The 14,000-nt window shown below is 49.3% G+C and overlaps 1 protein-coding gene across 1 annotated transcript; it reads left to right on the forward strand.

Moving 5' to 3' along the window:
- Positions 1 to 143: 143 nt before the first annotated feature.
- Positions 144 to 13,627, forward strand: si:dkey-154b15.1 (uncharacterized). Its single transcript, XM_028817828.2, has 4 exons — positions 144 to 384; positions 5,852 to 6,126; positions 7,828 to 7,925; positions 10,903 to 13,627. Exons 2-4 carry the CDS (start codon positions 5,940 to 5,942, stop codon positions 12,214 to 12,216), a joined length of 1,599 nt encoding a protein of 532 aa, XP_028673661.1. The 5' UTR covers positions 144 to 384; positions 5,852 to 5,939; the 3' UTR covers positions 12,217 to 13,627.
- Positions 13,628 to 14,000: the final 373 nt, after the last annotated feature.

Genomic DNA, 14,000 nt, shown 5'->3' on the forward strand with positions numbered 1-14,000 from the left:
GTTCCTGTTCCTGCTGCCGCCCAGCATGTCTTGCGCGACACGACAGCCCCGCCTTCGTGCTAACCTTCCCGCCCTCTCGAACTCTCCCGCCCTCAGTGTGCTGCTGCCCGCGCAGCTGAGTGTTCGTAGTTGACGTCGAAGTGCAGCTGAGGGGCGGGGCGAGGCGAGGCTGCTGAAGCGGCGCCGCTTTTACTTTCGATTCCGCGGAGGGACGGAGGAGCGGCGGACGCGGTTACTGTTTGGTGTTTCAGAAAGTTTTGGAAGGAAATGTCAGCGCAGGTCGCAGGGCTCGGACTGAGTTTGTGACAGCGGCTTCAAGTTTTCAGGCCTTTCGGAGACCCAATATAAAGACGTACACGCTGCACGGGACTGAGCCTGCTCGTGGTAAGCTTCGTGGACTTTTCTACGGATTTGTCGTCGAGCCGTCACAGGTGTCACTTTGAAGTAGTGAGGTGACAGTTTGGGGTCCGAAAGCCCACGAACCTCGGCCTGGGCTCAGTCCTCTGCTTTTGGCCTCAAGATGTAGTAGGCGACAAAAAAGAAGGGAAGGTCGTTAAGTTGAGGGGGGGCATTTAAAGGAGCTTTCGTACACAGCGCCATCACGGGGAGGGTTTAAAAAACACGAATTGGTTGCGTGGTAACTCGGGTTCATTTTACTTTCATTTTGACGTCTCTTAGGCGACCTTGTAACAGACGAAAGAGTTGAAGGTGTGTGTGAGACAAGTGTGTGTGTGAATCCCACCTCGGAGCCTAAGCCTGCGCATCACTGACATGCCTGTGGAGTTTATTGTTGGAGGAAAGGCACATAACTGAACTGAATTTCCCCATGGGATTAATAAAGTATCTATCAATCAATCTGTTTATCTGTCTATCTAACTGGGCACAAATACCCTCTGAACTGCTGACAAAGGCAGAGGGTGGCCTAGGTAGTCAGTGGCTGGCATCCCCACACCTGCACCCACACAATCTGCCAGCCAGTCTGCTGTTGAAGCCTTTTAAGCATGTTTGTTTGTTCTCCTTTTACCACATTGGCTGACATCTTGACGTGGGCCTGTCCCGTGATGATTCTTGACCGATGCCAGATGCTGCTGAAGTAAACTCGGCTTCCACCCACTACCTAGGATTGGGAGAAATGCAACAGAGTGAAGCTGCAGACCTCTGACGTCAGACACGGAATGCCGTCCATATCATGGCCCGCCCTGACAGCGCACTCCATGTGATGACACGATTATCGTAACGCCCCCTTCCAGCGTCACTCACATCACTCCCTTTGCTGGACAGTACTGACCGCTTGTTGCACAGTCCGCTGCACTCGTACAGATGACTGCAGTTTCTATTTGGACAAACATAAACGACTTCCAGTCTCACACTTAGGCTGTCCAACCATTCGAAGCACTTTGCTGATATAAAGTAGTTTGTTTCCTATTTTGAGTGGTTCTTCATTACGTTTTCTCCTTAAGCCTTACATTATAGTAAAAGTAACAAATCTTATTACCATTTAGTGTTTCAGTCAGAATATACTGTACCTCATGAAACTCATATCTAGAGATTTTCAATCGGTAAATGTATTTCATACTCCCACTAGCAAATTATAATCATGTGTAACAATATTAAGGTTAATTCATTTTTAAAAGGTTTGCACAAACAGCGCTACATATAACATTGGTTTTAAAATTGACAGGGAAACATTTTAGGAAACAGCCCGTCATTTATTTATTGATTTGATCCATCAACGTTTTCATTACTAAAAGCCGTTTGTGTAAATTACTGGATGTCATGTCCGTATCAAGTGAACGGTTTGTGACAGCCAAGACATTTGACATTTTTACATAACTTTTGAGTTTGAGACAGTCGTCATTGTTCTTAGGCCTTTTTCATGCAACATTTAAGTGGATCGCAAAGACCCAACTTGGATCAGCATAAAGCCAAACTGTCTTTGAGTCGTCATCTTTTTGATTTTTAATAAATATCAAATACTATTAACACTACTACTAATAATAAATAGTGTGCATTCAGCAGGGAATCATCCCAAGGTGATCTCCTCATTAAACATTCAGTATTTATTGTCTTGTGCACACAGTAGAATTATATTGTTACTTACATATCTCTCCAGAACAGTGATAATATAATAAAACACAAACAATATACATAGCATACAATGTACAGTATCAATAGATATTCAGTTGTAGTTCAGATATTTAGTCACAGTCTTTTTCTTACAATGTTTGTTATTACGATTGGCTCCTCAGTAACTCCACAACTAAAACCTTTTCTCTGAGGCCATACTGAAGGCCACTGGTTCTTTAAAACAGCCTTGCAGGATGGCCGAGTGTGGAGTAATTGTAGCAGAACGTCTTTTAGATACCAGCAACTGGTGCCAGTAATATTGGGTGGCTTTCACCCCCCTCTGCAGTGACCCAAACGTGTGTGCCCTACCAGGATGTGATGCCACCAGTGAAGATGGACTCCAGAAGGTGCCTGTGACATGTCTCAGGAAGGCATTGGTGAACTTGGCCATAGACAAACCCTGCTGCTCCCTCATCAGTGATTGTTACTGGATGTAATTTAAGAAGCTCACCATTTCCACAGCACTCGACACAAACAAACCACAGTGTAATCCATTCTCTGAAGTCTATGACCTGCTCCTTCATTTTTGGACATTAAAGGTCAGATTGTCCTGGGACCACTGAGTCAGCAGGTAGACCTCTCGTCTGCAAGCCATCTCATCATTGGTGGTGATCAGGCCTATGACGGTGATGTCAGCAGCATTTTTAGTGATGGAGCTGATGTGGTGTCGGGACACATGGATACACCGGGGGATTACCACCCAACCCCATAGTGTGCCTGGGTGGTGGGTGAGCGTAGAGGGTATGATTTGGGCAATCTGCAAAGCTGAGGTCTGTTGGGTATGAAGTCCAAAATGCAGTTCTGTTGGCACATCAGTGTTGAATGCTAAGCTATTGTCTATAGACATACCTCTCTACAAGAGCAGCTGTTACATTACCCAGATGTGCCGAGATGGTATGGAGGGTAAGACTTAACTGCTGTACCAGTATGCATCATGGAGATGGTGAAGGGGAGCAGAGTTCTGTACCAAGTTCAAGAAGTCTGAGTGAGTATCGTAAGTTCTAAACTGAGTTGTCACTTACAACACACAGACTGTAATGGACATGAAGAGGAGGACTAAACAGATTAGGACATTTGAAACATTAGAGAGATGTCAGTCATGAAACACACACACACATAGAGTCCCTCTATCTCATACACACACACACACACACACACAGAGTCCCCTCTCTCTCTCTCTCTCTCACACACACACACACGTATAGTATACAGTATATTAATAACCCTGATTTGTGACATGGCGTCGTTTCACACTGTACTTCTCATATTCACTCCCAGGGGCTGCAGGTTTTTGTCTTTTATTCGACTCCCATCTTGAACTTGCCAGCCAACAGTCTCAGTCCTGAAAGTTAAAGTGACGTCTCAAAACACAAAGCTCTTTGTTAGAACTACCACATAGGGGAGTGTAACCTGGGGGGGTATTTTAGCACCCAAACCGCGGACACAAGCACACACACACACAGTACAAGTCTCAGGTTCAGATATGAATACATTTTAAAGACATGAAGCACACAATCGCAGTCAGGACATCCACCCATATCCTCCATCCACTATACGGGTCTTCTGAGTAGACGAGGCACCATTGAACGAGGTCAGAGAGCCAGTCCATCACCTCCTGTCTTTACAGTGGACATTGAGAAGGTTAATAAAACGTGACTGAAGTGAATTAAATGTTCGACTATTCACGTGAGACAATCGTATATCCGCTGTTGACAGTGTTTCTATTAGATACGTGTGCTCCTTACCCCCTGATGTGTTGTCTCCATCTCTCTTCACTGTCTTTCTGAAATTCCAGGTTACTGTTAGGATGTTCGTCTGATTAACTGGCACAGACGTGATACACACGATAATCGCAGGGCTGGGAGATTAGAAGTTCTTAATTGTGGTTATCGATATTTCATTACGATCCGTCCCACTTACCTCTGGTCAGTTATACTCAACGCACAATCACATATAATATTAGTGTATTATTGTAGTATTTCCCTCTACTTACCCTTTACCTGTTTTTTCAAGGGTAAATGTTCTCGTCAAGTTTGTTATCGGGTTGGTCTACTGTTGCACTTTAAGATGAACACACACACACACACACACAGACCCTCACCACAACAGTGCCCCATGAATGACACACACACGCTGATTAACCCTTAGCACTTTATACCACACGTCAGCCTGTCACTCAGCACTTCAAGAGACTTACTTATTATCGGCACGAACAACATACGATGTTTTAGTGATATCTCATACCTAAATATTACTTTTGGTCTACAAGAATACATTTAAACATACAAAGACTCAGCACTCTTGACTATAGGCCATTTATCAGCCAAGAATACCTTCTTTTTATCGTACTGTCCCTTCTTTTGAGTGGCGCCCTCACTCTCAGCCTTATAAACCTCGCAGCACAAATAATGGCAAAAATCTGGCTACACCAGGTGCTTAAAGAAATCTAACTTATTAATTCAATCACTCTAGACATTAAGACAAAGCATAGAAAGTTAAAAGCAGCATGGTATTTATTACAATAATAATAATAATACCACTGGAACAAAGAATAGTAGAAAATAGGTACTGATAGGAAAGTCTGAATATATATATATAGTCTTTAGGAAAAGCTTACAAAAAAGTTACAGATGACAAGGATGAATGTCCCAGGGAGGCGTTTGATTTAGAAATTGATGTTCATGATGCCTTTCTGACGACCAATGTCGTCTTGGTCTGTTCCTCTTCTTCTCCTTCTTCTTCTCCTCCTCCAAACCAAGGCATATTTATTATGAAATATCATGCCTTGGTTTCACAACACATGCACCTGATTGGCTAGCTGTCAATGTGATTGATGAATTTTGCTCAAACTCTTTCCCAGATAACAAAGTTCTCTGATATTGCCTGTTTCCCTTTCCCAGGCCATAAACTCCAGATGTCCATCCATAAAGTAATCAATAGCCTGAGGTGTCAGCTCAGCATCCTTTCCCAGGTTGTAAAATAATTGAGCATTCAAAATGTCTTCCTTTCATTGTAGGAAACAGCTGTTTTAAAAGTGAGGTGTAGGAAAACCTGCTTTGATCTGTCTTAGTTCATCTGTTGTCTTGTCACGAACAAAATATAATGGAAACCAAAATGTACAGATTTTATACACCATAACAATTAGTAATTATAAAAATAACCGACAGCTGAATGTGTGGATTTTCTACTCTGACTTGAGTTTTCCGGACAGTCCTGTAACAACACGCTACACTAACAGACCTGCTTGTTGTTTAATTCTTCCTAAGAGCACTTAGTATTCCACGGCACCTGAAAGTCGATTCAGCTGACATCTTTAATATCCTCTGCTATCATCCGTACCCTAACAATAAAGTGCGATGTTATCTCATATTAATAACACTTGTAACAAACTCACTGCCATCTTGATTTCCAACTCCGTCTTCTTCTTTCCTCAAAAAGCTTTCCTAAAGATTAATTCAAAGTCCACCGTTCCTTCAAGTGCCAACAAACACAATGATTGGCGTATCGAAATTGACATCAGAGGGCGTTCCATGATGTGACGGGCGTTCTGCGACTGGCATCATCGGTATTTCGGGTGCAACCAGACCCTTCTCGAGAAATGCGTTGCTGCCACTTGCGTTTCGTTTTTTGTTGATGCTCCTCTAAGACTTGATGAAGTTTCACCATGTAAGTAGAAGTTACGGCTTGTTGTTCATTTCACTCTTCTGTTTTCCTTTGCACCCAGGAATGCTTTGTGAGCGGTAGTAGGATGACTTGACTGCAGAGAGGAGCCATCATTCAGGGGATCCTGTGCCACAAAATCCGATAACTCCATGGCTGCTTGTGGACACACCATTCGGGTGCTGGGAGTGCCCCGCAATGTCCTGTCCACTGAAAGAATGAAGGATCAGCTGACAATTCACTTCCTGCGTCCCAGAAACCAAGGAGGGGAGGTCCTAAATGTGACGTACCCCGCTGACTCGGATGAGGAGGCTCTGGTCACCTTTGAGCTGAGCACAGGTGGGTGCAGTTGGACTTCTCTGTTTTACAGTTGGCTGATTCCAGGTTTGCTTTTGTAGAAAATGAGCGGATTATTTTGCTAATTCAGTGCCTGATTAGGCTTTGAGGTGATGAAGAGCACTTCTCTCACACGTGAGGGTGAGGGTGAGGGTTCAGAACGCTGGTCACAGATGGCAGCAAACTCCTCCATCACAACAGGTTGGAGTTGCTTTGACGCATCTTCATCTGACATTTTATGCATGCGGTGCTAAGATGAGTCTCTGCTTCTGTGTTTTGAGTGAACAGGCAGCATTGGAGAAGCAAATCTCAGCTTGCCGGTGGCCTTCGTTTTCTGGCCATGTTTGTGGAGTTTGCTACAAAATGACAGGCACACTTGGCATTTGACAGAGTGGCACTTTAACAGCACCTGACGGATGACAGCAGGATTATAGAAGAGAAGTGCAAGTACTTGGCGTGACTCACACCAGTCGGGTTACGGACATTATGTCTGGTAGAAGTGTTCATGAGACAAAAACGAAGAGGGTGATTTATTAACCGACATAAACACACAGTTAGGTAACTGAGAAGGACAAACAATAATAATGGAGGCGTCCTACGCTTCTCTGGACCTCCCTGGTACAATAACGGGCCCCGTGGGCTAACTGGTCCTCTCACCCGCTTTGTCCAGTACCTTCCTGTCCTCTCACCTTAACCCTGCTGGGCTCTCCTCCTCCCACCATGCAAGCCAACCTTCATGCTCAGACAGCTTTTAAGTGTCCTTCAGGAATCACTTCCAGGTCACCTTGGAGGTCGACCATTTCTGGGGACCTCCTAGAGCTTTCTCAGGTGTTCCTGCAGTCCCAAACTCCAGTCTGCCATTAAAGGACCCCAGGCATCCATTCCAAAGCCTGAATGACACACACAGTATGTGCCAAGTGGGACTCTGGGCTGCCATCTGCTTGGCTGCTCGTCCCATTCACAGATTCTTCCATTGTTTGTCATTCTGCACGTGTCACTTACAGGTGGCCTTCATGTAAAGTTCTAATTCGGACTGCAGTACAGCGTGCGTGAGTTGGGCCACTGAAGCACCTGAAGAGGTGGTGTCAGCTCAGTGACAGTCCAACAAATGCACCAGGTGCTGCCAGTCTGTCTGTACGAGGCCATCTGTGCTGTCCATGTGCTCTTCAAAGCCATTTGACTCCACTGAAGTGACGGGGGAACATAAAAAAGGGAGTTTTAATAACAATGGGTGAAAACAACGGTAACAAGAACGGCTTTACAGTAGAGCCCCTTGGTAGCAACTGGCATGTGACAGTCCATGTCCTTTCCTCTCCAAGTGTTCGTCGGTGGTGACCCCATTAATCATACATCCCATAAACAGAGCAGAGGAAAACATCAGACTTTAGAGCCTCCAGTCTCCTGTCCCAGCCCAGACACATTGTGTGTGTGTGTGTGTTTGTGTGTGTGTGTGTGAGGCCCCGTGATGCAGACTGAGCTGCTCTGATGGACCTGCTGGGCCAATGCTGGCCTGTGGTGTTTGCCAGCTTGCATTTTTATGCTGCTGTCTGGATACCTTCGTGTGCCACCGATTTCGCCCTGCGTATCCTTGTGTGGACTTTTTGAAGCGTGTCCTCCTGGTGCTGTAGAGCGGGTGGGTGGTCAATAGAATATCAAGACCCACTCACTGACCTCTCCTTTGTGTTTCCTCCTTGTCCTGTGCAGTTATGGAAGGTGTTTTGCAGCGGCCTCAAGTCCTGGAGCTCTTTGGAAAGACGTACCCTTTGAAGGTTCAGAGACCGAGCACCGCTGATGCCCCACAGGTATGCCTGGAGTGCGTGGAGTGGCAGCTTCTGGGCACTGCCATACTGTAGCGTGTATGACTCGGCTCCATCTCTCGCAGCGGGCAGCCTTGATGGATGTTGCTGTGATAGTTGAGGAGATCCTGAAGGCCCCTGGGTGTGGGGTGGCGGTGAGGTTTAGTGTCTTCGGCCCACTCCCTGGCACAGATCGTGTAATCCAGATAGAGGCGCGGTGACTTGAGGCACACTGATGTCAACGAGAAATTCTGAGTGAAGGAAGAAAGCCACAGCCAAAAGGAGGAGGGGGGTCTCTGAGGAGGGGGCTTGGCGTCAGTGTCTTCCTCTTCTCCTAAGGGGTGAGAGGAGTGTGCAGTGTTGACAAGAGGAGCGTATTGTAGACGCCTGTTAAGGAAGTGCGAGTGTCGGCCCACCCCAGTAAGGACACCCCACTTGTGAAAGCGGCCAGTGAGGGTCTCCTTGTCTTCTGCGGGTGGCTCCTCAAGGGTTTCGTTGTAGTGCGTTAGAGGAAATGTCCAACGGCCAGTTGAAGAAGCGGAAGCGGCCTTGTTGGAGTGGCGGCCTGCGGGAGGGGGCGATAGCTCCTTAGTTGGAATAAGTTTGGCGTTTGAAGAAACCTGAACCTAAAGTGATAGAATATTCAAAGGCGCTATAGTGATACGGCAGTAAGAAATCACATCAGAGAACATAACTTGGCTTTCTTTAATGGCGATTTACGTGGCATTACACACAAAGGAAGCCACAGCAAGACAATTACCAAGGTGGGATCTCGATGTATGCAGTCGGCCATTTTGCGTCGCTGTGATGGAAGAATTTTCAGGACGGATGATGTTATCACTCATCTGTCCGTCGGCTTCGAGGTGTCGGCTGCTGTCCCCGTCTTTTATTATCTTGTCCCCATGCAGGCCCTCACTGAGGTTCCAAACAAGGCCAGGAGACAATTCCATGTCACCTCTAACATACAGACACATCCCGATGCCCATTTTCGTCGTTGTCCCTTCTCTCTTCAGATGCTTGCCTAGCAGTTCTAAATGCTGAGAGCCCCTGTGTGCCAACGTTGGCCTGTACATGGGAGAGGATTTCTACAATGATGTTTGTACGGAGCACAGTGCCATTAAACAGAGAGCCGTACTGTGTGGTGAGCGGCGCCGCAGTTACTCTGACATTTCTTTGGCTTGTGCTCGTTTTATTTGAATTCCCTGATTGGCGTCTTTTATCAGACGAGCTGCGACTCTCGTCTTCTTCTCTTTCTCTTGGTGGGTGTCAGGAAGCTCAAAGTAAGATCCCCGTGTTGACGGAAGTCATCAAGCACCAGTCACCAGCTGAGTGAAGGGTTTACGTCGAGCCGCTCGCGTGTACCCACTTGTTGGAACGCATCGGTGGCAGAACTCTGAACGTTTCTTACCCGTCTGTGGACAAACAAGACAGGATGTGACGACCATTTCTGAACCCTACTGTGTTTGTCTGGTTGCCTCTCGCCGACACGCAGTCCCATTTTGTAAACGACCTAAGATGGCGTGAGGGTTAGTCGGCTCTGAAAGTCTTTGTGATGTCTTTGTCATACCAAGCTTGCCATTTATTGCATTGGCACAAGGCCTCAGTCTGGGAACTCGGCGGCTCCTGGGCCGAGACCTGCCACTTACCAAGAGGCGTCGTGGATGTCGATTGGTGAGCTCCGCTGCAAGTGTGAGTGCGACGTCAGGCCAAGTTGTGTCCTGTGCCCTCTGCTCCTGTGCGCCGTGCCAGACTCTCGCCCATCTTGTAACCGCGTTCTTCGATGGCTGCCTTTGGTCTCCCACATGACTGCGCGGGGTCTGATCTTTTAGCGTTTGTGCTTCTCCTTCAGGCCTTCGCTTTTTCACTTTCACGTCTTCTTTGACGGATTGCAGCCGTCATTCATTTTGTGTGTCTTAGTCCTCCAAGAGCCCTGGCTCACTTCACACCTGGCCTCTACCCACAGAAGGGCAGTACCCGACCGAGCCCCTTGGCAGACTAACCCTGTGTCCCCATACCTTTTGTTTTGTTTTTTTGACCCTACATCATAGGGGGCCGTGAATCGCCCTTTGTCAGACTCCTTGCCAAGGACATCCACACGTGGCTCCCAGGGGCACACGGACCTCGCTGCCACAACGATGTGCCGGTTCCTGGGTAGGGAGAGGCTCGGAGTTGAGCCGCTGACCTGAGCCCACCGAGCTGGTCTGATGCCTCCCCGTGGGGGTGTTAAGGTTACAGCCAGCTAGGAAGAGCGCCCGGGCACACTGGGAGGGTCCTGTCAGCTGGTGGACCGCAGTGTGGCTGGGCAGAGAGACGGATGGCATTACTGCCAAGGCTGTCACCCCCACAGCCGATGAGTGAATGTACAAAGCACAAGCCGAGGAGGTAAAGGAGCCAGGAGGGATGCAGCTGTGCCAGTCTCCGGAATGACGCCACCTCATCAGGAGGCCGATGCGCAGAGTGGTTGGTTTTCCCCTTCTTTATTCATGTAGCGTTTGTCAGTATCATCGAGGTTTGAACGTGACGCCGCTAAGGCTTCATTTCCAGAGTCAGATGGCATCGTGCATGGCAATGCCAATGTTTATGATCTCACCAGCAGGGCGACCTGGCACTGCCTCCGGTGGAACAAGCGCAGGTGCAGTCGGTACCCAAAGCGGGTAAAGTTCTGAAAGAAATGGGGAATCTGTGAATAGTGTGGTGGAGATGGCAGAGCAGGGCACCTTCACTTTTATTCCTCATGCCATCCCATTTGCGTGCCATGTAATCTTGTTTTTTTGTAATTGTTTGCAGTGATATTTGGAGTTTCCGTTTGGCGGCCTGAGAAGTAAACGATACCGCGATTGGGCTTTTTATCTGCATGTGGCACACGTGGGAGGGCAGCGGAAGCTTCCGGTCCGATGCATAGCGACTGCGGTGCCACCCTTCGTAACAGCAATCCCCCCCCCCTAATCAGTGTTACCTGCTTTCATGTCTCCACTGTCCACAGGTTGACCTGCTGGCGAGGACGACGCTCAACTTGGCTTTGTTCCCCGATCCTTCTGGGGTCCGAGAGCTCGTGACGGCGCACAAGTTCAGGGTCCTGCAGGAGAGCGTCGACTCAAAGGAGGTGCACATTGAGGGGTCTTTTCTGGAACTGAAGAGACTTCGAGAAAAACTCCTTGAGCGGCTCCCGGCCACCCCCAGCTGGAAACCCAGCCCGGCAGCAGTCCACAAGCCGAGGTCTGAGAACGGTGCCATGGTCGAGCTCCCCGGCCAGGCAACTGGAACGCCTGGTATCTCAGGGGGTGACATTTGTAAGGGCGCCATCGGCTGCGCTTCAGACCAGAGGACCGATGATCGTCGTCGCACCCGCCTCAGGAACGCTGATCTTCTCGATTCTTCTTCTTCTGCCGCCTCCTCCTCCTCCTCCACCTCACGAAGATCACTTTACAGGTCCCTCAGCGTGGACCTTGCTGGTCGTGCCAGCCGCTCTGCAGACTCTTCCCAGCATTTTGAACGAGACGTCTCTAGCCGCTCGGAACTAGCGCTCGTCATTGTGGATCGGCTGCTGCTGAAGTTTGCTCAGATGTTTCTGAAGGACAAGATGGCAGCCATCATAGATGCTCGATGTGTACTGATGACTGTGCAGGAGGCTGGAGATGTCAGCCACGTACGTTTAACACCCATGGTGGGCTGTGCCAACCTGCAAGAGGCGAAATCGAGGCTGTCGCAGTTTTTGCACGAGCTGGAGAACAGCCTGTGCCACCAGAAGATTGACACGAGTCACATGAGCATGGAAGACAGGAGAGCAGCGGTGGGCAGACTGCAGAATCTGGAATGGCAGTACCAGGTGTGGAGCGAAATGGAGCCGCAGCACATTCTTCTGATTGGCACCCCTGCAGCCACCCAGGCGCTGAAACGAGCGATGCTGGGGGAGGGACACGAGCGAATCGCCGACAGTCGCCAAGGACGCACGAGCAGACTGGACAGGACTGGGCTCCGTCGCAGCTCCTCCGTACCCCGCAATCTGGAGGGCAGCCCCCAGCTTGTGCCCACCTCGATGCCCTCTGATAGAAGACTGGAGAGGGTGGCAGCAGCAGAGCAAAGCCCTTATGCATCCCCTGGCGGCAGCAGTAGAGGAGCGGGCGCAGAGTATGGGGGCAGCAGCAGGCCATGGAGGTCTGGGATTGACCATCTGGTGGCGAGCGGTGAACACAAGCAGGTTCAGAGAAGAGCCCATCCTATGCCAGCCATTCCTAAAGTACTCATGGACTACAATTTAAGAGCACGGACTCCACTCACGAACCACATGGAGAAGTAGAAGGAACGGGCGCCCCCAACCCCCAAGGCGCCATCACGAGCTTGATTTTGGTGCCTGGCCTCTCCGTTTCATTCTAACAAGATGGCACCCCGAGGGAGCGGCCTGCCCGCTTGACTTCCTTCCTGTGGTTGAAAGTTTAGAAGGACACAGTGGGCTTTAAGTGCCATTCTGGGGTGGGCCACAAATAAACGTGAAAGAGAAGAGTGTCAGATGGGCAGGAAATCTTGGCTCTGCGTGGTGTCACCTCCGTCCTCCGGTGGATTTCAGTCTTCTTTTGGTTCAGGTCTCTCTGTTCAGGTCACGGCTCATTTCTGTGTAGCCCCCGTCACGGGTGGTCTTGCTCACGGTGCTTCGCTTAAAGCCGTGCGCTGTGCCACCTTTGCAGTGTTGCTGCTGTCTGTGCCCATGGGCGCTGTGTGGCCCAGTTCAGATGCCACTCGGGTGAAGGCTTGTCTCTCATTGCTTCTGGTGGTCACCTGTGCCAGGTCACAATGGAGAAGTGGGTAGCCACCAGGTGAGGTGCCCAGTCTAAGGCCCGCTGAACCTCACTTGGCAGTGTGAGTTGATTTGGGGGTCTTCAATTTGTTGTCGAGTAGCTGGTGCCAGCTGCCTGAACCCTCCCCAGGTGCCCACTGGCCCGTTGGACATTGAGATCTCCTGCAGTTCCACACTAGGTGTGCTGGCCCAGTGCCAGTGACTGGTGGGCAATTCATGAGGGACAAATGAATTTTGAGAGTCAAGTGAATATCGGGCAGCAATGACAGAACGCATGTGCCCATGTTGCACAGATTCAAGTGTGAGGGCACCCAGTCTGACAAAATGGGGATTTCACAGTAATATTATGGTTGGTGCCCACATCACTAGAGGGCACTGTCGGACCCCCGGGGGGCAGAGACCTCGACATGAGCGGTCACTTTAGCAGGCCAACAGATTATTTGATGCGTAGATAAGAATTGATTCAAATATTTTTGTTTTTTCTGCGGTGCCATTACAGGCACTGCCATTAGGAGATGGGGTGTGTTGACGGTTGCTATGGTTTCCAGTCCCCTAGGTGACCAGATGTGGCGAGGCTTGTGATGTCATTGACGTGACAGTTCAAAAGGCCAGTGCTGTGACTTCCTGGCACTTTGCTGGCATCTTTTTGCTTACAACTGTGGCCCTTTGGTGGTGCTGAGACTTGGCGCCGAGTTTCAAACTTCACTTGGCTTATGCTGTGCCCCCTCTGCCAGTCATCTTTTTCTTCCTCCCTCCAGACCTTGGCATAGTGGGTAGGCAGAGGTAGGTGGCACTCGGACCAGAGACCTGGTGCTGTCCGGGGGGGGTCCTTTGGGCTCTTTTGGGGTCTCACTCTCATCGCTTGTGTATTACTTTGGCTTTAATAAACCCCCCCGATGTGTGCAGATGTGTCCTCCTTGGGTGTTATTTGGATGTGGCAGTGACTCGAGAGCCCCCCCTCCCCCACCAAGACCACACATGAAGATGGCACTAAGTGATCGACTCCACTCGCAGTTTGGCATTGGCACTGGGAATATTTCATTCACTTGGCACATATTCTTGTATGGCGTGCTGCCCCCTAATTACAAATGCCACTTCAAATTAAATGCCAAGCGGTGCTGCTGACCCAAACACCCTGTGATGCCTGCATAGATGCCCAGGTCAGCCTACCCACTACACAGCCACGGGACAGGCGCACCCGGGTAAGCACTGGCCATGGCACATCCACTGCCAGGTTCACCGAGTGCCACAGCAGAGCACCCGGGAACAGAAAGGGAAGGGGAGGACCG

Source organism: Erpetoichthys calabaricus, chromosome 13 (genome assembly GCF_900747795.2).
Source record: "Erpetoichthys calabaricus chromosome 13, fErpCal1.3, whole genome shotgun sequence".
Taxonomy (NCBI): domain Eukaryota; kingdom Metazoa; phylum Chordata; class Cladistia; order Polypteriformes; family Polypteridae; genus Erpetoichthys; species Erpetoichthys calabaricus.